General features: G+C 45.3%; 1 protein-coding gene across 1 annotated transcript; it reads right to left on the bottom strand.

Moving 5' to 3' along the window:
- Positions 1–2,954: 2,954 nt before the first annotated feature.
- Positions 2,955–9,962, bottom strand: LOC124015799 (zinc finger protein 436-like). Its single transcript, XM_046331275.1, has 2 exons — positions 9,333–9,962; positions 2,955–5,248 (listed from the first exon to the last, which is right to left on the bottom strand). Exons 1-2 carry the CDS (start codon positions 9,676–9,678, stop codon positions 4,290–4,292), a joined length of 1,305 nt encoding a protein of 434 aa, XP_046187231.1. The 5' UTR covers positions 9,679–9,962; the 3' UTR covers positions 2,955–4,289.
- Positions 9,963–24,046: the final 14,084 nt, after the last annotated feature.

Genomic DNA, 24,046 nt, shown 5'->3' with positions numbered 1-24,046 from the left:
TTCCAGTTGAAGCTCGCATCCGCTACAAGACCATGGTGCTTGCCTACGGAGCTGTGAGGGGAACGGCACCTCAGTATCTCCAGGCTCTAATCAGGCCCTACACCCAAACAAGGGCACTGCGTTCATCCACCTCTGGCCTGCTCGCCTCCCTACCACTGAGGAAGTACAGCTCCCGCTCAGCCCAGTCAAAACTGTTCGCTGCCCTGGCCCCCCAATGGTGGAACAAACTCCCTCACGACGCCAGGACAGCGGAGTCAATCACCACCTTCCGGAGACACCTGAAACCCCACCTCTTTAAGGAATACCTAGGATAGGATAAGTAATCCCTCTCACCCCCCTTAAGTTTTAGATGCACTATTGTAAAGTGACTGTTCCACTGGATGTCATAAGGTGAATGCACCAATTTGTAAGTCGCTCTGGATAAGAGCGTCTGCTAAATGACTTAAATGTAATGTAAATGTAAATGACCAACCTCCGGATGGTATACCAGATGATGACCAACCTCTGGATGGTATACCAGATGATGACCAACCTCTGGATGGTATACCAGATGACCATTTGGACAGTTCAGATGAAGAACTGAGCACAAATGGTACATATACAAACTCACTGTGTACTAGCTCTTATAACCAAAGACAGTAAATTGGTTACTTCCTTTGGTAAATATATTCCTCCATCTGTGTCAATCTTTATTCTTCTTCATTCTAAGAACCAGATGAGTTTATTTGTGCTTCTAACCGTGTTCTTTTTCCAGCGGAAAGGAATGTTCTTATGTAGTAACTATTATTAGACCATGTTACTATGTAGTAACTATTAGAAGGCCATGTTACTATGTAGTAACTATTAGTAGACCATGTTACTATGTAGTAACTATTAGTAGACCATATTACTGTGTAGTAACTATCAGTAGACCATATTACTGTGTAGTAACTATCAGTAGACCATATTACTGTTTAGTAACTATTAGACCATGTTACTGTGTAGTAACTATCAATAGACCATATTACTGTGTAGTAACTATCAGTAGACCATATTACTGTGTAGTAACTATTAGTAGACCATATTACTATGTAGTAACTATTAGAATACCATGTTACTATGTAGTAACTATTAGTAGACCATGTTACTATGTAGTAACTATTCGTAGACCATGTTACTATGTAGTAACTATTATAAGACCATGTTACTATGTAGTAACTATTAGTAGACCATGTTACTATGTAGTAACTATTAGTAGACCATGTTACTATGTAGTAACTATTAGTAGACAATGTTACTGTGTAGTAACTATTAGTAAACCATGTTACTGTGTAGTAACTATTAGTAGACCATGTTACTAAGTAGTAACTATTAGTACCATATTACTATGTAGTAACTAAGGAGTAACTATTAGTAGACCATATTACTATGTAGTAACTATTAGTAGACCATGTTACTGTGTAGTAACTATTAGTAGACCATGTTACTGTGTAGTAACTATTAGTAGACCATGTTACTATGTAGTAACTATTAGTACCATATTACTATGTAGTAACTATTAGTACCATATTACTATGTAGTAACTATTAGTAGACCGTATTACTATGTAGTAACTATTAGTAGACCATGTTACTATGTAGTAACTATTAGTAGACCATGTTTCTCATACTAATATTCACTGTCACCAAGTAGTTGTCCACTATGTTGTCCTCTCTGAAACTGAGACCAATGAAGAGTTGAGGAAAATCCTTCAATCCTGAGTTGCACCTTTCCAACAGGCAACAATGTTTGAGAACTCTCAAGGAGGAGTGCATCCACCCTGAGGGAAAACCAGTTGTTATGGTTACGATACTACTCAGCATCAGGAGTTGATGGTAAACCAATTGTTATGGTTACGGTACTCCTCAGCATCAGGACTTGATTTGAACATGACATCCATTTAACCACTTCTGGGAACTGCCCATATTCAGATAATTGCACTTTATAGTTGGCTTGACCAGCAGCATCAGGAAACTTGATGTAAGGACTCAGTTCACAAATGGCCCTGCAGACTTTATAGTTGGCTTGGCCAACAGCATCAGGATACTTGATGTAAAGACTCCTCGGTTCACAAATGGCCCTGCAGACTTTGAACAATTAAACACAGTTGCTTACATTTACATTTAAGTCATTTAGCAGTGCTTCACTGGAACCACACAAATCACCAGTTTCACAATGAAAGATTCCAGATGCCTAAAACCCCAAAGTGATCAGAAGTTGGAGAGAATTGGGTGAATGCCTTCCTCTTTGAGACAGAGAGGAAAGTCCAGGCTCAAGCAGAGATATCTCCAATGCATTTTCTTTGTACATAGGAAAGCGGTCTCAAAGTAATGTAATGGATGACTCCTATCCGCCAGTACTGGTCTGACCTCTGTAGTGCATGTTGGTCTTCATTTAGACATTCCACATAGTCCAGGCTCCCTCACAAACAGCACAAGTTAAACCTGCCTCTTTTAAAGATTCATTTAAGCTTCCATTTAGTCCTAAAGTAGCTCTAATCTGCCCTCTTGCATTCGGCTTTGTTTAGTCCAGAACAGACTAAATCTACCACTATTTAAAGAGAAGTCTGTGCAAGTCGCTTTGAGATAAGACAGCTCAAACAAGCATTTTAGTCTGGGACTAAGCTTAAGATTAGCTGAGAAACCAGCCCTGAATGTTTTATATAATATGACTAAATGTGTTTGTGTTGCAGGGGCAGTCAAGAAATGGAACTGCAAGGCCACAGGACATGACATAATCAGTGCTGTGGGAGACCACCTCAAACCTCTGGTAGAGTGTTTACCACTCCACACCTTCAGCAGGCTAGAAAAGTGGGATTGATCTGTTTGATCCATTTAAAAAATATCAGTTCTCAGTAATTTAATCCTTTGACGTATTGTTGATTTCAACATATGCACTGAATTTATACTGTTTTTCATACTAAGATGGGACAAGAATCTGTTGATTGGTTCCATTTATTTTGCAATATGTTCAAACCAAGCTTTAATTAAACAGCACGTCACAACAACAAAAAATAATAATAATAACATACACAGCAAACAGAACAACAACTGAAAGACTAATGAACATTTCAAGCAAATGCCTTTGATTAGCAAGAACTGGATGCTTCAACCCAAAATATAAGCTTGTTTTACTACATTGTTTGTTGTGAGATACCCAGCAAGAAAACCATAAAACTCACTTAAATAGAAGAGGGAACTAACAAAGTCACTGACAAAAAAAACTAAACAGGTGGGGTATTCTAAAAGATATTCTAAAAGAGAATGAATCCTGATATTCTAAAAGAAGGGCAACAACGTCAATATAATTATACCCAAAAATGGTCAGTTGATTACATAAATAATTATGATTACTAAATGTTACATGAATTGTAAATATGAAATATCAAACCCAAATGTACACCCCTTTGTTAATATGTATCGTATGCATAATATAGAACAAAGTAATATGTATAAATCACTGATATCGATTTGGGGGGAAATCAGGATGTACATGATGTTGAAACGAACACAACTAAACAAAACACCTGGAAATAGGAGATATCTTTTACCTCACTGGTTAGAGGACAACCTGCAGAAGACAGTCAGCTACATTTTGGAGTGATGCATTTAAATATAGAGGTCGCTAAACAAAGGAATGCAACACTTATTTGTCATCACTCATCGATATCATGTCAAAATCAATTGTGCAGAGAGGATGTTAAAACTAACAGCTCAAAAACCACACGGAATCTGGGAATAATGTGTACATCATTGTTTAGAGGACAACTTGTAGAAAACAGGTAGCTACATTTTGAAGTGTTGCATTTTGATTCAAGTGGGTCACCAACATGGTAAGCGTAACACTACTCTTTTTGTGTTAGTCACTTTTTGTTAAATCACATAAATAGTACTCTTTCAATTCAGAGCGTGGATTTTTCCAAGGCTAATATCCATATCACGCTGAAATCAATTCAATGGGGCAAATGTTTAGGGTTCTACATTGTGAAATTCCTTCAAATACTAACAACATCAAAACATTCTATATTGTGACATTAATTAATTGATATCACAAAATAACTCCTTTTTATTTTATTTTACCTTTATTTAACCAGGCAAGTCAGTTAAGAACACATTCTTATTTTCAATGACGGCCTGGGAACAGTGGGTTAACTGCCTGTTCAGGGGCAGAACGACAGATTTGTACCTTGTCAGCTCGGGGGTTTGAACTCGCAACCTTCCGGTTACTAGTCCAACGCTCTAACCACTAGGCTACACTGCCGCCCCGCTCCTTCATGTATGCATTGTCTGATGTTTGACCAGAGATCTTTTATCAGAGTATCTCTTGTCACACTGATCACAGCTATATAGTTTCTCTCCTGTGTGTGTTCTCTGGTGTGATGTCAGCTGGCCAGATCTACCAAAACTCTTCCCACATTGACCACATCTATACGGTTTCTCTCCTGTGTGTGTCCTCTGGTGTAGAGTCAGATGGCTAGATTGACCAAAACTCTTCCCACATTGGCCACAGCTGTAAGGTTTCTCTCCTGTGTGTGTTCTCTGGTGTAGAGTCAGATGGCTAGATTGACCAAAACTCTTCCCACATTGACCACAGCTATAAGATTTCTCTCCTGTGTGTGTTCTCTGGTGCACTGTCAGCTCTCCAGATCGACCAAAACTCTTCCCACATTGACCACAGCTATAAAGTTTCTCTCCTGTGTGTGTTCTCTGGTGCACTGTCAGCTCTCCAGATCGACAAAAACTCTTCCCACATTGACCACAGCTATAAGGTTTCTCTCCTGTGTGTGTTCTCTGGTGTAGAGCCAGAGAGCGAGATGTTGTAAAACTCTTCCCACATTGACCACAGCTGTAAGGTTTTTCTCCTGTGTGTGTTCTCTGGTGTTGAGTCAGATGGCAAGATTGACCAAAACTCTTCCCACACTGGCCACAGCTGTAAGGTTTCTCTCCTGTGTGTGTTCTCTGGTGTTGCGTCAGATGGCCAGATTGACCAAAACTCTTCCCACATTGACCACAGCTATAAGATTTCTCTCCTGTGTGTGTTCTCTGATGAATTTTAATACCTGATGAGGTGAATCTCTTCCCACAGTCAGAGCAGCAGTGAGTTCTCTTCCCTGTGGATCTCTGCAGGTGTTTATTGAGTTGTTCTGATCCAGAGAGACTCTTCTCTGCCTCTTCAGCATCATGAGGTTGTTGAGGCTCCCCAGAGGATCCACAATAGTTAAGTATCACTCCTGTGTGAACAACAAAGTCAGACAGATGATTAAAGGCCCACAACAGCGGTAATCCACTGTAAAAGGTGATGCCAACAGCGAAGCCATGATGTTGTACAACAATTGACATCTGTAATGAATGTTACAATTATTTGTCTTAAAATGAGCAGGAAAAGTCATATTTGGTCTTGTTTTCACATTAGTAGTAACATCGAATGATTGTAGGCTAGAAATTGAATTATGTGTAATTATTGAAGAACCGCGTTAATGACAGTATCCATTTGGCTGTTGTCAATAAAGTTACGATTATTTTTTACTAAAATAATTATTTCACATAACAATAGAAAAATCTATATACAGTGTGTGCAAATGGAGTAAGGAGGTAAGGCAATAAAAAGGCCATAGTAGCAAAGTAATTACAAATTAACACTGGAGTGATAGATGTGCAAGTAGAAATACTGGTGTGCAAAAGAGCAAAAAAAGTAAATAAAAACATGGGGATGAGGCAGGCAGTTGGATAGGCTATTTACAGATGGGCTGTGTACAGCTGCAGCTATCGGTAAACTGCTCAGATAGCTGATGCTTAAAGTTAGTGAGGGAGAAATATGTCTCCAACTTCAGCTAATTTTGCAATTCGTTCCAGTCATTGGCAGCAGAAAACTGGACGGAAAGGCGGCCAAAGTAGATGTTGACTTTGGGGATGACCAGTGAGATATACAGTCTAACCAGACACATCAGAATATGTGGACAACAACAAATACCTAAGTCAGAATCGTCCAGAGTAGTGACGCCAATCAGGCGGCGGGTGCAGATCGGTTGAAGAGCATTTCATTCTACTAGCGTTTAAGACCAGTTGGTGGCCACAGAAGGAGTTTGGTATTGCATTGAATGGCATTGAAGCTCGTTTGGAGATTTGTTAACACCATGTCCAAAGAAGGGCCAGATGTATACAGAATGGTGTCGTCTGCGTAGAGGTGGCTCAATGAATAACCCACAGTAAAGGCAACATCATTGGTATATACAGAGAAAAGAGTCGGTCCGAGAATTGAACCCTGTGGTACCCCCAAAGAGACTGCCAGAGATCTGGACAACAGGCCTCCAATTTGACACAGAACTCTCTCTGAGAAGTAGTTGGTGAACCAGGCGAGTCAGTCATTTGAAAACCCAAGGCTGTTGAGTCTGCCGATAAGAATACGGTGATTGACAGAGTCGAAAGCTTTGGCCAGGTCGATGAAGACGGCTGTACAGTACTGTCTTTTATCGATGGCGGTTATGATATTGTTTACTACCTTGAGTGTGGCTGAGGTGCACCCGTGACCAGCTCGGAAATCGGATTGCACAGCAGAGAAGGTACGGTGAGATTCAAAATGGTCAGTGATCTGTTTGTTAAAACTAACAGGTCTGTGAGAGCCGGAATTCTTACTGGTTGGTAGGTGATCAAATACTTACGGTGGGGAGAACAAGTATTTGATACACTATCCAGAAAATCACACTGTATGATTTTTAAGTAATTCATTTGCATTTTATGGCATGACATAAGTATTTGATCACCTACCAACCAGTAAGAATTCCGGCTCTCACAGACCTGTTCGTTTTTCTTTAAGAAGCCCTCCTGTTCTCGACTCATTACCTGTTTGAACTCGTTACCTGTATAAAAGACACCTGTCCACACACTCAATCAAACAGACTCCAACCTCTCCACAATGGCCAAGACCAGAGAGTTGTGTTAAGGACATCAGGGATAAAATTGTAGACCTGTACAAGGCTGGGAAGGCTACAGGACAATAGGCAAGCAGCTTGGTGAGAAGACAACAACTGTTGGCGCAATTATTAGAAAATGGAAGTTCAAGTTCAAGATGAGATGATATTTATTTATCAGGATATTTTATACATACAGGCTGCAATGTTAGCATTTTTTAGCTTTATGTAGCTTATTAAAAAGAAAGTTAGCAACGGCAATAAAAATGGTTCTTTATAATTTTCATTTAAATAGAATGTAGATTAACCAGAGAATGATGTTGAGATAAAGACTATAATAATTATCATTACTATTATACATTAAATGAAACTGTTCCAATAAAATGTGAATATGAAAATCATAACTGGCACCAGATCAGTAGAAATGGTCAGATAACTTGGCACTAAATGGAAAAGGTTGCTGACTGCTGGTGTAGCCTATTACCAGAAACTATAGGAGCATAATGACTGCTGGTGTAGCCTATTACCAGAAACTATAGGAGCATAATGACTGCTGGTGTAGCCTATTACCAGAAACTATAGGAGCATAATGACTGCTGGTGTAGCCTATTACCAGAAACTATAGGAGCATAATGACTGCTGGTGTAGCCTATTACCAGAAACTATAGGAGCATAATGACTGCTGGTGTAGCCTATTACCAGAAACTATAGGAGCATAACAACTGCTGGTGTAGTCTATTACCAGAAACTATAGGAGCATAACATCAGAATTTACAAAGGTCAGCAGCAGCGGGAGGAGTAGGCGAAGGAAGAGGTTTTTTCTGATGGTTAGGCTATCTTGTTTCAGAGGGGTGTCATCAATAGCCCATAATGACAACAGATAAACAGAAATACCTTATTTACATAAGTATTCAGACCCTTTGCTATGAGATTCGAAATTGCTTTCATGTGCATCTTGTTTCCATTAATCATCCTTGAGATTTATCTACAACTTGTTCAGAGTCCACCTGTGGTAAATTCAATTGATTGGATATGATTTGGAAGGCACACACCTGTCAATATAACGTCCAACAGTTGACTGTGCATGTCAGAGAAAAAAACAAGAAATGAGGTCGAAGAAATTGTCCGTAGTGCTCCAAGACAGGATTATGCCGAGGCACAGATCTGGAGAAGGGTACCCCAAAAATTCTGCAGCATTGAAAGTTCCCAAGAACACAGTGACCTCCATCATTTTTAAATGGAATACGCTTCCTAGAGCTGGTCACCCGTCCAAACTGAGCGATTGGGGGAGAAGGACCTTGGTCAGGGAGGTGACCAAAGACCTGATGGTCACTCTGACAGCGCTCCAGAGTTCCTCTGTGGAGATGTGAAAACTTTACAGAAGGATAACCATCTCTGCAGCACTCCAAAAATCAGGCCTTCATGGTAGAGTGGCCAGACGGAAGCCACTCCTCAGTAAAAGACACATGACAGCCTGCTTGGAGTTTGCCAAAAGGATGGATGGAATGGAAAAGGTTGCCGACTGCTGGTGTAGCCTATTACCAGAAACATTTGAAGCATAACATCAGAATTTACGAAGGCCAACAGCAGCGGGTGGAGGAAGAGTTTTTTTCTGATGGTAGGCTATCTTGATCTCTGGCTCCCGAGTCATTTGTGTGTCTTAATTATTTAATCAAACAGTGTGCTTAAAGCATCAGTCCAGTTCAGTACATATAGTTGATTTAATTATAACACATGGGGTGTGTCTATATATGGAAAAATAAACGTTATAACATTTCTACCAATCGGTTTGTAGAAAGAAAAGACGACTCTTGGTTGACCCATGATTTTTTTTAGTTGGGGCCCTAGCGCATTCATTAAGTTCAGACCGCTTCCCCTTTTACACATTTTGTTACGTTACTTATTCTAAATTCGATTTTTTTTAAAGAATTACATGAAAATGTTAAATGTTTTAGTAATGCTTGAGACTCAATTAAATCAATGAATTATGTTGAGGATACACAGTGTTTGTTTACATTTACTGATAAACATTGGAGTAAAAAAAGCTTATATTTTGGGTTCTGATGGGGTACGACAGTTGAACTAAGCTCATGAGGCATTTATAAGTGACTTCTTCAAGAAACAATGGGTACATATCATTAATGTATAAGTCACAAAATGGATGTAACAACTGCTGAATGCCCCTTTAAGAGTACATATTGGGCTAATCTAATAGGAGAAATTGAGGACTACAGTATTTCAGGCATTGTCATTAGATGCATTTGATCAATTGTTGACGTTTTGTTGATGGTCCACTCTTGATGTTCTACACGTTACAGTGTAGCTTCAGCCATTCCTACAGAACAACATTAAAGTGTAGAACCCCTTTACTGCATATTGGTTCAACGACTGCAGAGACGGTACTTACTGGTGTGAAACAGATCTCCAACCTCCTCTTCTTCCTCTTTCAACGTGACAGTCATCTCCCCCTCCTCCTTTACTCCAAAAACTGCATCCTCCTCTTTCTCATCCCCCTCTTCTTTTACTGTAACATCTTCCTCCTCTTCTTTTACTGTAACATCTTCCTCCTCTTTCACTCTAACGTTTTTCTCCTCTTCTTTCACTGTAACAGCCTCACCCCCTAATTCTTGTTTAACTGTGACATCCTCCTCTTCCTTCTCCTCTTTCACAACAATGTTCAGCCACAGACCCTCTTTCTCCGTCCAGCAGACCTCCTCTTCTTGAACAGGAGGAGAGTAGTTGAGTGAACTCATGGTCGGGGATGTTAGCTAGCTATCATTAGCGACTAGGCTAGTGCTAACTAAACCAGCCAGCTACTATAGCTGACTAATACAAAATAACGTAATATTAAATTAAATAGATTAACAAGTTTAGACACAGAAGTGTGTCGAAAACACAGTAGCTAATATACACCGAAAGCGTATAAATAGCTTGAATCTTTCGGCTATGTTAGTTAGCAAGCTACCGAGGTGGTTGACGAGCTGTTTATGAAGAACCGTCCACTAGATTATAGGTCACGCTGGCAGCGTCGCCTGAAAAACGCACATCGCTGTCTGCTGACTGGAGGGGAAACGCAGTTGAGGATCATATTTTTATTTTCAGGCAAAGATTATTTTAAATTGATTTAATTAAATAATTATATTATATTGACACATACAAAGACCTGAATGTTTTGATTGATTAGTGCAAATAAAAATACGTTTACTACAGAACATTTAAGGCAGTTTCATTTAATTAGTCATACTAAACCTAAATAAGTAGCTAACTAATGTAGGTCTACACTGCTCCTACAAGGTGTAACAATACATCATGTAGATGTATATAATGAACAGACTAGGTCTAAACTGCTGCTGCATTTGAACAAGTTCTCATTTACAACTGCGACCTGGCCAAGATAAAGCAAAGCAGTGTGACAAAAACAACAACACAGAGTTACACATGAACAAACATTTAGTCAATAACACAATAGAAGATCGAGAATATATTTTGATGTTTAGGAATATTGTGAAACACGATCATTCCACTGTTAATGTAGATATTATGTACATTTTATTAAATCAAACGTTTTACCATTGGGACACTTGATGTAATTAAATCAAACGTTTTACCATTCGGAAGCTTGATGTAATTAATTCATTATTATTTTCGGATATAAAGACTACGCTGTATCAACAAAAAACGGATTGCAACTTGCAAAAACATCTGGGAAGAAAATTACAGACGGAGGGCGAAACAACTTCCAACTTTGTTCGACATTTGAAGCTGCACAAAGAATGGTAAGTCGTGGCTAATATAGCGGACAGCTATACAATATTTTTATTTTGCTAGTATAGCATGTAGGCTAACGTAACATTAAATCAATGAGACTCCACACAGTCAGTCAGTGCGGGAACGTGAACATTGCACCCAAGATTGAGCAACAACTGGCCAGGGTTTTGGTAGCCTAAATCCTGCCTGTTGTTACTGCTGTTCGTAAAACCATTGACATACGTTAGCCTACTGTAACCACACACAGAGGTGTGTGTGTGTTAAGGTTGGGCGATTGTGTACAAGCCTACATTGCCTGATTGCGCCCCATAGCTTGTCTTGACTTGGGACTTGAGTGCTAAGGCTTGAGACTTACTTGTGACTTGTAAACAACACTGCTAGCTAGCCTGCTAGCCCCCGAATAGCAACACTGTAGAAACTATTACACTCAACGGAACGACTTGATTAGTGTAGTGTCAACAACGCACCCACTGCCAGCTGGCCTACTTCAGCAGTACTGTATCATTTTAATCATTTTAGTCAATAAGATTCTTGCTACGTAGCTTAACTTTCTGAACATTCGAGACGTGTAGTCCACTTGTCATTCCAATCTCCTTTGCATTAGCGTAGCCTATTCTGTAGCCTGTCAACTATGTGTCTGTTTATCCCTGTTCTCTCCTCTCTGCACAGACCATACAAACGCTCCTCACCGCGTGGCCGCGGCCACCCTACTCTGGTGGTCCCAGCGCACACGACCCACGTGGAGTTCCAGGTCTCCGGTAGCCTCTGGAACTGCCAATCTGCGGTCAACAAGGCAGAGTTCATCTCAGCCTATGCCTCCCTCCAGTCCCTCGACTTCTTGGCACTGACGGAAACATGGATCACCACAGACAACACTGCTACTCCTACTGCTCTCTCTTCGTCCGCCCACGTGTTCTCGCACACCCCGAGAGCGTCTGGTCAGCGGGGTGGTGGCACCGGGATCCTCATCTCTCCCAAGTGGTCATTCTCTCTTTCTCCCCTTACCCATCTGTCTATCGCCTCCTTTGAATTCCATGCTGTCACAGTTACTAGCCCTTTCAAGCTTAACATCCTTATCATTTATCGCCCTCCAGGTTCCCTCGGAGAGTTCATCAATGAGCTTGATGCCTTGATAAGCTCCTTTCCTGAGGACGGCTCACCTCTCACAGTTCTGGGCGACTTTAACCTCCCCACGTCTACCTTTGACTCTTTCCTCTCTGCCTCCTTCTTTCCACTCCTCTCCTCTTTTGACCTCACCCTCTCACCTTCCCCCCTACTCACAAGGCAGGCAATACGCTCGACCTCATCTTTACTAGATGCTGTTCTTCCACTAACCTCATTGCAACTCCCCTCCAAGTCTCCGACCACTGCCTTGTATCCTTTTCCCTCTCGCTCTCATCCAACACCTCCCACACTGCCCCTACTCGGATGGTATCGCGCCGTCCCAACCTTCGCTCTCTCTCCCCCGCTACTCTCTCCTCTTCCATCCTATCATCTCTTCCCTCCGCTCAAACCTTCTCCCACCTATCTCCTGATTCTGCCTCCTCAACCCTCCTCTCCTCCCTCTCTGCATCCCTTGACTCTCTATGTCCCCTATCCTCCAGGCCGGCTCGGTCCTCCCCTCCCGCTCCGTGGCTCGATGACTCATTGCGAGCTCACAGAACAGGGCTCCGGGCAGCCCTGTTCTGGGTAGGAAAACTCGCCTCCCTGCGGACCTGGCATCCTTTCACTCCTTCCTCTCTACATTTTCCTCCTCTGTCTCTGCTGCTAAAGCCACTTTCTACCACGCTAAATTCCAAGCATCTGCCTCTAACCCTAGGAAGCTCTTTGCCACCTTCTCCTCCCTCCTGAATCCTCCGCCCCCTCCCCCCCCTCCTCCCTCTCTGCAGATGACTTCGTCAACCATTTTGAAAAGAAGGTCGACGACATCCGATCCTCGTTTGCTAAGTCAAACGACACCGCTGGTTCTGCTCACACTGCCCTACCCTGTGCTCTGACCTCTTTCTCCCCTCTCTCTCCAGATGAAATCTCGCGTCTTGTGACGGCCGGCCGCCCAACAACCTGCCCGCTTGACCCTATCCCCTCCTCTCTTCTCCAGACCATTTCCGGAGACCTTCTCCCTTACCTCACCTCGCTCATCAACTCATCCCTGACCGCTGGCTACGTCCCTTCCGTCTTCAAGAGAGCGAGAGTTGCACCCCTTCTGAAAAAACCTACACTCGATCCCTCCGATGTCAACAATTACAGACCAGTATCCCTTCTTTCTTTTCTCTCCAAAACTCTTGAACGTGCCGTCCTTGGCCAGCTCTCCCGCTATCTCTCTCTGAATGACCTTCTTGATCCAAATCAGTCAGGTTTCAAGACTAGTCATTCAACTGAGACTGCTCTCCTCTGTATCACGGAGGCGCTCCGCACTGCTAAAGCTAACTCTCTCTCCTCTGCTCTCATCCTTCTAGATCTATCGGCTGCCTTCGATACTGTGAACCATCAGATCCTCCTCTCCACCCTCTCCGAGTTGGGCATCTCCGGCGCGGCCCACGCTTGGATTGCGTCCTACCTGACAGGTCGCTCCTACCAGGTGGCGTGGCGAGAATCTGTCTCCTCACCACGCGCTCTCACCACTGGTGTCCCCCAGGGCTCTGTTCTTGGCCCTCTCCTATTCTCGCTATACACCAAGTCACTTGGCTCTGTCATAACCTCACATGGTCTCTCTTATCATTGCTATGCAGACGACACACAATTAATCTTCTCCTTTCCCCCTTCTGATGACCAGGTGGCGAATCGCATCTCTGCATGTCTGGCAGACATATCAGTGTGGATGACGGATCACCACCTCAAGCTGAACCTCGGCAAGACGGAGCTGCTCTTCCTCCCGGGGAAGGACTGCCCGTTCCATGATCTCGCCATCACGGTTGACAACTCCATTGTGTCCTCCTCCCAGAGCGCCAAGAACCTTGGCGTGATCCTGGACAACACCCTGTCAACCAACATCAAGGCGGTGGCCCGTTCCTGTAGGTTCATGCTCTACAACATCCGCAGAGTACGACCCTGCCTCACACAGGAAGCAGCGCAGGTCCTAATCCAGGCACTTGGTCATCTCCCGTCTGGATTACTGCAACTCGCTGTTGGCTGGGCTCCCTGCCTGTGCCATTAAACCCCTTCAACTCATCCAGAACGCCGCAGCCCGTCTGGTGTTCAACCTTCCCAAGTTCTCTCACGTCACCCCGCTCCTCCGTTCTCTCCACTGGCTTCCAGTTGAAGCTCGCATCCGCTACAAGACCATGGTGCTTGCCTACGGAGCTGTGAGGGGAACGGCACCTCAGTACCTCCAGGCTCTGATCAGGCCCTACACCCAAACGAGGGCACTGCGTTCATCCACCTCTGGCCTGCTCGCCTCCCTACCACTGAGGAAGTACAGCTCCCGCTCAGCCCAGTCAAAACTGTTCGCTGCCCTGGCCCCCCCAATGGTGGAACAAACTCCCTCACGACGCCAGGACAGCGGAGTCAATCACCACCTTCCGGAGACACCTGAAACCCCACCTCTTTAAGGAATACCTAGGATAGGATAAGTAATCCCTCTCACCCCACCCCCCCCCTAAGTTTTAGATGCACTATTGTTAAGTGACTGTCCCACTGGATGTCATAAGGTGAATGCACCAATTTGTAAGTCGCTCTGGATAAGAGCGTCTGCTAAATGACTTAAATGTAAATGTAAATGTAAAACAATGACTTTGTCCCACCTCTGGTATATACTGTATTCTATCCTATTCTACTGTATCTTAGCCTATGTATTACTCATCTCATATGTTTATATACTGTATTCTATCCTATTGTTCTGTATATGTCTATGGCGCTCTGACATTACTCATCCATATATTTATATATTCGGTAGCATTTAGTTATATATTACTGCACTGTTGGAGCTATGAACACAAGCATTTAGTTAGATATCACTGCACTGTTGGAGCTATGAACACAGGCATTTAGTTAGATATTACTGCACTGTTGGAGCTAGGAACACAACCATTTAGTTAGATATTACTGCACTGTTGGAACTATGAACACAACCATTTAGTTAGAAATTACTACACTGTTGGAGCTAGGAACACAACCATTTAGTTAGATATTACTGTTGGAGCAAGAAACACAACCATTTAGTTAGATATTACTGTTGGAGCTAGAAACACAAGCATTTAGTTAGATATTACTGTTGGAGTTAGAAACACAAGCATTTAGTTACACCTGCAATATCATCTGTATGTGACAAATAACATTTTATTTGATATGGTCATTTGTGTAAAACGTACTTTTCCACACTCTTTACATTGCTGATGCATATTCAGACTATGTCAAAGGCCCATCCTGGTAGATCTGAACCTAATGCAGCTTGGAGTGATCAGATGACAGAAGTCACATTTAGATGCCAGGTGTAACTGAGGCCATAGATGCTCCATATCCATTACTTTGAGTGTTTTATATATGACTAAATGTGTTTATTTCTGTGTTGCAGTGGCAGTCAAGAAATGGAACGGCAAGGCCACAGAACATGACAAAAGCAGAGCTGTGGGAGACCACCTCAAGCCCCTGGTAGAGCCGGGGGTGGTGTTTACCACTACACCACACATTCAGCAGGCTGGAAAAGTGGGATTGATACTGTTTTTCATACCAAGAGGGACCAGAGTCTGTCGATTGGTCAATCGTTGGGTTCATTTGTTGAAATCAAATCAAGCTTTATTTATACAGCCCATTTCAGACATGGATCAAACACAATGGCTTCACAGGAAAAAAAACAATATGAAAATAAACAAAAATATTTAGTACACAACAAACAGAAGATTAACAACTGAAAGACTAATGAACATTACGGAAATTCCATTGATTAAAATATTAATTGGATGCAATATCCAACCCAAAATATTAGCATGTTTTTAGGAGGGGTTCTGAAGGACACTATGGGGGTGTCCACTGGAAGTTGACTAGTAACAACAACTGGGACATAAAAAACACCCACCATGAGACCCACTAAATCTGCCCAAGAAGAGGGAAACAAAAGAAAAACCCACACCAAACATAAAGACAGGAAGTAAACCAAAAAGGTGGTTAAAATAATTTATTTACAATCAATACCATTCACACTTTACAAAATCATATCTCTCATTCATTCTTAATTACTTATATTTACAAAACCAAATCACCAAACAAAAACAAACCTCAGGTTAGCATCGTCCCTCCCCGTCATACCTAACCAATACCTAACGCTTTCCCTATCTCCCCTTCCCTAATCTATCCCCTTACCAAACTCACTCTAAAACTCCCAGCCCTAAACCCCCTTTCCACCTCTCCCGTGCCGCATGCTTCCCCCACTTCCTCTCCTCCCTCTTCATCCTCCCCCTCAAATCACCTTCCACCCTTCTCACTATCCCTTCCACCCCCCAATCTCTCCCTGACTAAATTCTTCCTGGCTTCCCACAGTCCCTTTTTAAAGAGACTCATGAGAAGCCAGAGCAGAAACCTGTCCCTATCCGTTCCCTTTGCTCTCCCTACGCCTCTCTCTAGCCTAGCCCATGTCAAAACAAAATCACTCCTAACCACACCTAGCATCACCCGTGCCCTAGCCCAGACTAGTCCGGCAAAGGCACAGTCCCAGAAGGCATGGCGCACAGTCTCCTCCCTGCCACAAGAGGATCTTGGACAGGTGGGGGATTGCACCAAACTATACCGGTACAAGATGGAAAGTACCGGCAAACGCTTATGAAGGCTCAACCAATTCAGGTCCTTGAGCCCGTTGTACAGGCCCCGCGCCGGCACTCCCTCCCAGACCACTGACGAGATGCCCGCTACGGGCGCAGGACTCCCTGCCTGCCTGACCTCCTCGTACAGGTGCCTGTGGTCTAAACCTACTCAGGCAACTTCAACCTCGGGGTGCGCACGCAGCCACTTGGCCGCATGACCAAAGTGCCACGGCAGCTGTTCCGCCCGAGGACCCGCGTTAGACCACACCATTACGCTTCTCGCCTGATACGAGAAGAACACCCGCGGGAGGTAACTGGACGGGTGTATCACTGGCTGAGCAAGCTACGCTAACAAGAAAGAAACAAAAATTGAGTCCAGCTTGAGGGGGAAATGTGGTACCCCCCTACCTCCCTCCCCGATGGGACAGATCATGCGTGCCCTGGCGACCCACTCGCACCTGCCACTCCACATAAACTGAAACACAAGCCTCACTAGAGGCCTCCTCAGACAAGCCGGCAATGGGTAGATGTACGCCAAATACAAAAGAGACGGCAACACATCCACCTTTAGGACCAGGACTTTGCCCATAAAAGACAAATACCTAGCCTTCCACATTGCTAGCTTCCTCTGTACCACTGCGATACGCATGTTCCAGTTTAGCGTCGCTGAGCCGGAGGTCTCAAAATGAACCCCGAGAATCCTCAGGGCCCCTTCACAGAGAGATAACCCCCCAGGCACATCCGTTCTACCGCGCCATCTTCCGAAAAACTTGACGGAAGACTTTGCATGGTTCAGAACTGCTCCCGACGCTCGGGTGAAATCCCCAAAGATGGCAAGGGACCTTGTCAGGCACGAGTCCTTGCACAACAGCAAGGAAGTGTTGTCGGCGTACTGCGTCATCTTAACACGCAGCCCACCACTTCCAGCGATCAACAAGCCTTCCACCCCTGTGTCTGCCCTAATGGCAGCCCCCAGAGGCTCCATGTACAGAACGAAGAGGAGAGCCGAGAGTGGGCATCCCTGCCTGACCCCAGACGAGAGGTCAAAAACGTCACCTAAGTGACTATTTACACTAACTCGACACCCCGCTCCGACATATAAAGTACGGATCCATCCTATAAACTTCTCCCCAAATCTTAATCTACCTAACACCCTGAAAAGAAAAGATCTATTCACACGATCAAAAGCTTTCGCCTGATCTAGCGCTGCTACCATTAAAGGCAGCCCTCTATCTTCAACCCAAGCGATGGAATCCCTGATCAACTGTAGGGTTCCATCTTATAGAGCGGCCCTCTACCCCGCACGTCTGATCCTCGTGGACGACGTAGGGAAGGGCTGTGCGCAACCGGTCTGCTAAAACCTTTGCAAGAATCTTGTAATCTACGCACAGCATGGTCAATGGCCGCCAGTTGCCAAGGTCAGTTGCTTCCCCCTTCTTATAAAGACGTGACAGCACACCAACAGCCATTGATCCCCCTGGGACCCCCCGTCTCAAGGATGGCCTTCAAGACTTCGAGAACCACTGGTCCAAGTATACCCCAAAACTTGAGGTAAAACTCAGCCGGCAGCCCATCCATCCCAGGCACCTTCCCTTTTCCCATCCTCCTAAGAGCGCTCTCAACCTCTTCTAGTGAGATCTGGGCCTCCATCACGTCTCTAATGTCCTCTGGCAACCGCCGGGACAAGTGTTCTAAAAACACGTTTCCCTGCTCTACATCTATTTCCCTTTCCTTAAATAAACCTTGGAAATGATCAGTTGTCACCCTGACCATTTCCTCTGGTTTACTTACTATACTACCATTTTCTTCCCTAACTCCATGCATTACCTTCCTACTCTGCCTGGCCCTAACCGACTTAAAGAACATAGCGGAACAAGTCTCATTATGTTCTAGAAAGCCACTATGCGCACGCTCCAGGAAAGCTCGAGCCTTCTGCTCCTGCAGCTCCCTGAGCTGCGCCTTTAGGGCTGCGAATCTCTCCCAGTCAATCGACCCGCCGAGGTTGCCTGCCTCGTACTCGAGTTCAATTATCCTTTGGATACGATCCACCTCCCTCCTTTCCTCCCTTTTTTTCCTTCTACAATATCCTATTATAAAAGCCCTTATCCTCACCTTAACTAAATCCCACCACTCTAACACCCCCTCGCACATGGACCGGAGGCCGTCAAGCCTCCGAAAGAAACAAAAAAATGTGTCAACGAAAGCCTGCTCCTCCAGTATATCCCGATCTAACTTCCAGTACCCCTTACCGAAGAGGCAGACTGGTGACCCCACCTGCAGGAACACCCCGTTGTGATCCGTGAAGAAAACAGGCAACAGCCGCCCAGACAACTGACCCAAAGACCTGGATACAAAAATGTAGTCGAGACTCCGCGCAACCCCCCTGGAGTTGCGTCATGTAGGACCGACCATTGCCGGAGTAGTGTGCAGGCCACCATCAACCAGACCATGGCAAGCCATTAGCCCAGAGATGGCACCTGCACTGCTATCACCGCCTACCCCTAAATCTATATTAAAGTCTCCTCCTATCACCAAGTGCCTGTTTGTAACACACAGGGGCGCCAGACAGTCCACCATCTCCCTCCTGTCTGCCGCCACCTGTGGCCCATACACCCCAATTAACCTATATCTAGCTTCTCTAAACTTAACATCTATCCCCAAAACTGCATTATTACAAAAGTGTTCTCTATTTTAACCTCTCTATGCCCACACAAAATCCCTACTCCTGTTGAGTGCACCCCTCCTATGCCTCAAAAAGATTCCCCCTTATCCCACTCCCTCTTAAATCTACACACATCCCCACCATCCCTCAGGTGAACCTCCTGTAAAAAACAGAAATCAAACCCCACACCTTCTAAATAACAAAAAACCGCCCTCCTTTTAACATTATTCCTTAACCCCCTAACATTTAGACTAAAAAAAATGAACAGAACTATTCATTTAATTATTAACAACAAATAAAAAATAAAAAAACCAAAGAAAAAACGGGAGACTCACCCGATGCTCCCCTGGTCCATCTCCACCGGCGGGGACGTCCTCTCCTCTCCTGACGCCCCCCCGTCCTCCATCCCAACCCATGACCCAGGCAGTGTGTTGGGTCCTCCCTCCCCACCCACCATCTCCCCCTCCCTGTTTGCCTCGGGGCTACATGTAGAGGACCCCATCTCCTCAAACAGGAGTTGGGATCCCTCTAGCAAACAGCCCACCGACCCCTCACTGGAGTCATCCACTAAAATGCAAGGGGCTGAGGCAAACCGGGAGGACAAATTACCCCCCCGCCACTCTCTTAGCCCCCTCCCCCTCCACACCCCCTCCCTCTCACTTCCTGCCATGCTCCCCCTCTTCATCCCTTTCTTCTTTGGTGAAGGAGGTAGCGGGGAGACACAACGTCCCATCCCCGCTAAATCCTCCACCAACTCCCTCATTTCGACCTCGAGGAAGCCTGGCAGGCTGTCCCCCACTCCTTCCCCCATCTCCCCCTCCCACCTCCACTCCTCCCTCCTTCTCCGTCACTGTCCCCGTTCCCTCTTCCACTCCTTCTCGTACCACTGTCCCCTTCTCCCTCTTCTCTGCTCCTCCACGTTCTTCCACCTTCTTTTTAATCTCTCCTTCTTTTTCCTTCTTTCCATCTTCTCTCCTCTTTCTTTTCGCCTCTTCCTTCTTCCCTTCTTCGTCCTTCTCCGTCCTTTCCCCTGTGCCATCCGTACAATCCGCACGCGTCCTTTCTTTTCTCCCCCCATCCCCCGCTCCCTCCCAGCTGCAGACGCGTATGACCTGTGATGAGCCAGGCAATCACGCCACAGGTGTTCTCTGGAGCCACACCCGTGGCAAGCCTTGGGCTCGTGCTCTTCCGACCCACAAAACCAACATTTCTTGTTACTGCACAAGGCCAGGGTATGGCCATAGGCCATACAACGCCTGCAGAAATGGGGCTGACGTGCATAGTAGAGTGTTCCCCTGTCAGCCCCCAGGGAGAACATCGCCGGAGGTTGGAGGTAGCCATCCACACTCTTCGGGGACTCCCTGAGTAACGCCTGGAAACCTCTCTTTCCGTTCCAGAAATCCAGGGAGTCCCTGAGGTACCTCGCTGAGGAGACATTGTCCATATATCTCCCCAGAAAGGCCCTCACCTCTTCATCCTTCACATGCGGATTGTACATGGTTACGGTGACCACCCTGAAGTTGTTCCTTGCCAGGCTGGTCACCGTGTAATGGCACAGGGGTTTTGCTCCTTTTCCTTCTCTCACCTTCTTCATAACTTCGTCGTGTTTTTCTTCCACTTGTAACGTCACATCATATCCTTTCTCGATGGGATTCCCTTGAAGGCATAGTACATATTTTACTTCCAGCTGTAGGCATCCCATCAGAACATTTCTCCCGAATGTCTCTCTCCCCCAGGGCTCCTTCTCCTTATCTGTCCAAGAGAACCTCACGGTATTAACCAGACCAATCCCAGGTACCCCTATGTGGGGATTTTTCTGTGCCATCTTCACAAAAAAAGCTCTCTTTTACACAGAAGCCAATAGAAACAAAAAATGAAAAATCTGATAAAATCTGATTTTTAGAATGGAAAAACTCTCCCTCCTATCCTACCTTCGACATGAAATGAATACATCTTTAATAGGACGAAGGTGGAGAAACTAAAAGGTGTTGACTCTCCACTCTCCAGCACTGGGCCAGACACTCTTAAATATAATCTGGACCAACTCAGGTGAAAAACCTTCCCACTAACGAGATGGACAAGCCAGCACAGGTGTAACACATACTGACTAACGAGGTAACACCAATCAGTGTTAACGAGCTACACCTGCTAACGAGTTACACGTGCTAACGAGCTACACGTGCTAAAGTCCAACCTCAAGACATAAATGGAAAAACCAAAGCCTGGAACACCTTCCCCCTTAAGACAACAAATATATCCTAGAGTTTGCTCACCACCAACAGAAAACAACTTCCATTTCACATTATAATCAACTACAATGCTTCACCAATATAAACATGGTGGCTTCTGGCGGGCAACAATTAAAAACAAGAAAAAAACACCTATTCCTTAATATTAATAAACAATCGAATGATTTTTTTCTCCTTTTTCTAGAATCCTAAAACTCACTAGTTTCTAGAACTCTCGTCTTCCTAAAACTCACTAGCTTCTAGAACTCTCGTCCCTTGGAACGAGCCCAAACAAAAATCAAATTATATTAGTCACATGTGCCGAATACAAGAGTGAAATAATTCCTTACAAGCCCCGAACCAACAGTGCAGTTTCAATACGGAAAAGAATAAGAGATAAAACTCCAAATAAATTGTGATCATGGTAACACACTGGCTAAACGCAAAACACAAATCTTTTTAACTGCCCACGCCAGAGATGATCAGCAACCAAGTTGTCCTTACCACGGACAAATCTGAATTCAAGAGGAAACTCCTGCGATATCCGTAGTAACTTTCCACCTCACTGCGGAGCTTCTCTCTCTTTTCAGGGTTCACTCGATAGGCATGTTGTTGCATCGGGCCCAGTCCCCAATGTCATCCTACATTTAACATTTACATTTAAGTCATTTAGCAGACGCTCTTATCCAGAGCAACTTACAAATTGGTGCATTCACCTTATGACATCCAGTGGAACAGTCACTTTACAATAGTGCATCTAAATCTTAAAGGGGGGGGGTGAGAATGATTACTTATCCTATCCTAGGTATTCCTTAAAGAGGTGGGGTTTCAGGTGTCTCCGGAAGGTGGTGATTGACTCCGCTGTCCTGGCGTCGTGAGGGAGTTTGTTCCACCATTGGGGGGCCAGAGCAGCGAACAGTTTTGACTGGGCTGGACGGGAACTGTACTTCCTCAGTGGTAGGGAGGCGAGCAGGCCAGAGGTGGATGAACGCAGTGCCCTTGTTTGGGTGTAGGGCCTGATCAGAGCCTGGAGGTACTGAGGTGCCGTTCCCCTCACAGCTCCGTAGGCAAGCACCATGGTCTTGTAGCGGATGCGAGCTTCAACTGGAAGCAAGTGGAGAGAGCGGAGGAGCGGGGTGACGTGAGAGAACTTGGGAAGGTTGAACACCAGACGGGCTGCGGCGTTCTGGATGAGTTGTAGGGGTTTAATGGCACAGGCAGGGAGCCCAGCCAACACCGAGTTGGAGTAATCCAGACGGGAGATGACAAGTGCCTGGATTAGGACCTGCGCCGCTTCCTGTGTGAGACAGGGTCGTACTCTGCGGATGTTGTAGAGCATGAACCTACAGGAACGGGCCACCGCCTTGATGTTAGTTGAGAATGACAGGGTGTTGTCCAGGATCACGCCAAGGTTCTTAGCGCTCTGGGAGGAGGACACAATGGAGTTGTCAACCGTGATGGCGAGATCATGGAACGGGCAGTCCTTCCCCGGGAGGAAGAGCAGCTCCGTCTTGCCGAGGTTCAGCTTGAGGTGGTGATCCGTCATCCACACTGATATGTCTGCCAGACATGCAGAGATGCGATTCGCCACCTGGTCATCAGAAGGGGGAAAGGAGAAGATTAATTGTGTGTCGTCTGCATAGCAATGATAGGAGAGACCATGTGAGGTTATGACAGAGCCAAGTGACTTGGTGTATAGCGAGAATAGGAGAGGGCCTAGAACAGAGCCCTGGGGGACACCAGTGGTGAGAGCGCGTGGTGAGGAGACAGATTCTCTCCACGCCACCTGGTAGGAGCGACCTGTCAGGTAGGACGCAATCCAAGCGTGGGCCGCGCCGGAGATGCCCAACTCGGAGAGGGTGGAGAGGAGGATCTGATGGTTCACAGTATCGAAGGCAGCCGATAGGTCTAGAAGGATGAGAGCAGAGGAGAGAGAGTTAGCTTTAGCAGTGCGGAGCGCCTCCGTGATACAGAGAAGAGCAGTCTCAGTTGAATGACTAGTCTTGAAACCTGACTGATTTGGATCAAGAAGGTCATTCAGAGAGAGATAGCGGGAGAGCTGGCCAAGGACGGCACGTTCAAGAGTTTTGGAGAGGAAAGAAAGAAGGGATACTGGTCTGTAGTTGTTGACATCGGAGGGATCGAGTGTAGGTTTTTTCAGAAGGGGTGCAACTCTCGCTCTCTTGAAGACGGAAGGGACGTAGCCAGCTGTCAGGGATGAGTTGATGAGCGAGGTGAGGTAAGGGAGAAGGTCTCCGGAAATGGTCTGGAGAAGAGAGGAGGGGATAGGGTCAAGCGGGCAGGTTGTTGGGCGGCCGGCCATCACAAGACGCGAGATTTCATCTGGAGAGAGAGGGGAGAAAGAGGTCAGAGCACAGGGTAGGGCAGTGTGAGCAGAACCAGCGGTGTCGTTTGACTTAGCGAACGAGGATCGGATGTCGTCGATCTTCTTTTCAAAATGGTTGACGAAGTCATCTGCAGAGAGGGAGGAGGGGGGAGGAGGATTCAGGAGGGAGGAGAAGGTGGCAAAGAGCTTCCTAGGGTTAGAGGCGGATGCTTGGAATTTAGAGTGGTAGAAAGTGGCTTTAGCAGCAGAGACAGAGGAGGAAAATGTAGAGAGGAGGGAGTGAAAGGATGCCAGGTCCGCAGGGAGGCGAGTTTTCCTCCATTTCCGCTCGGCTGCCCGGAGCCCTGTTCTGTGAGCTCGCAATGAGTCGTCGAGCCACGGAGC

Source organism: Oncorhynchus gorbuscha, linkage group LG26 (assembly GCF_021184085.1).
Source record: "Oncorhynchus gorbuscha isolate QuinsamMale2020 ecotype Even-year linkage group LG26, OgorEven_v1.0, whole genome shotgun sequence".
Classification (NCBI taxonomy): Eukaryota; Metazoa; Chordata; class Actinopteri; order Salmoniformes; family Salmonidae; genus Oncorhynchus; species Oncorhynchus gorbuscha.
Note: the sequence above shows the minus strand (reverse complement) of the source record. Positions and strands in the feature narration are given on the sequence as shown.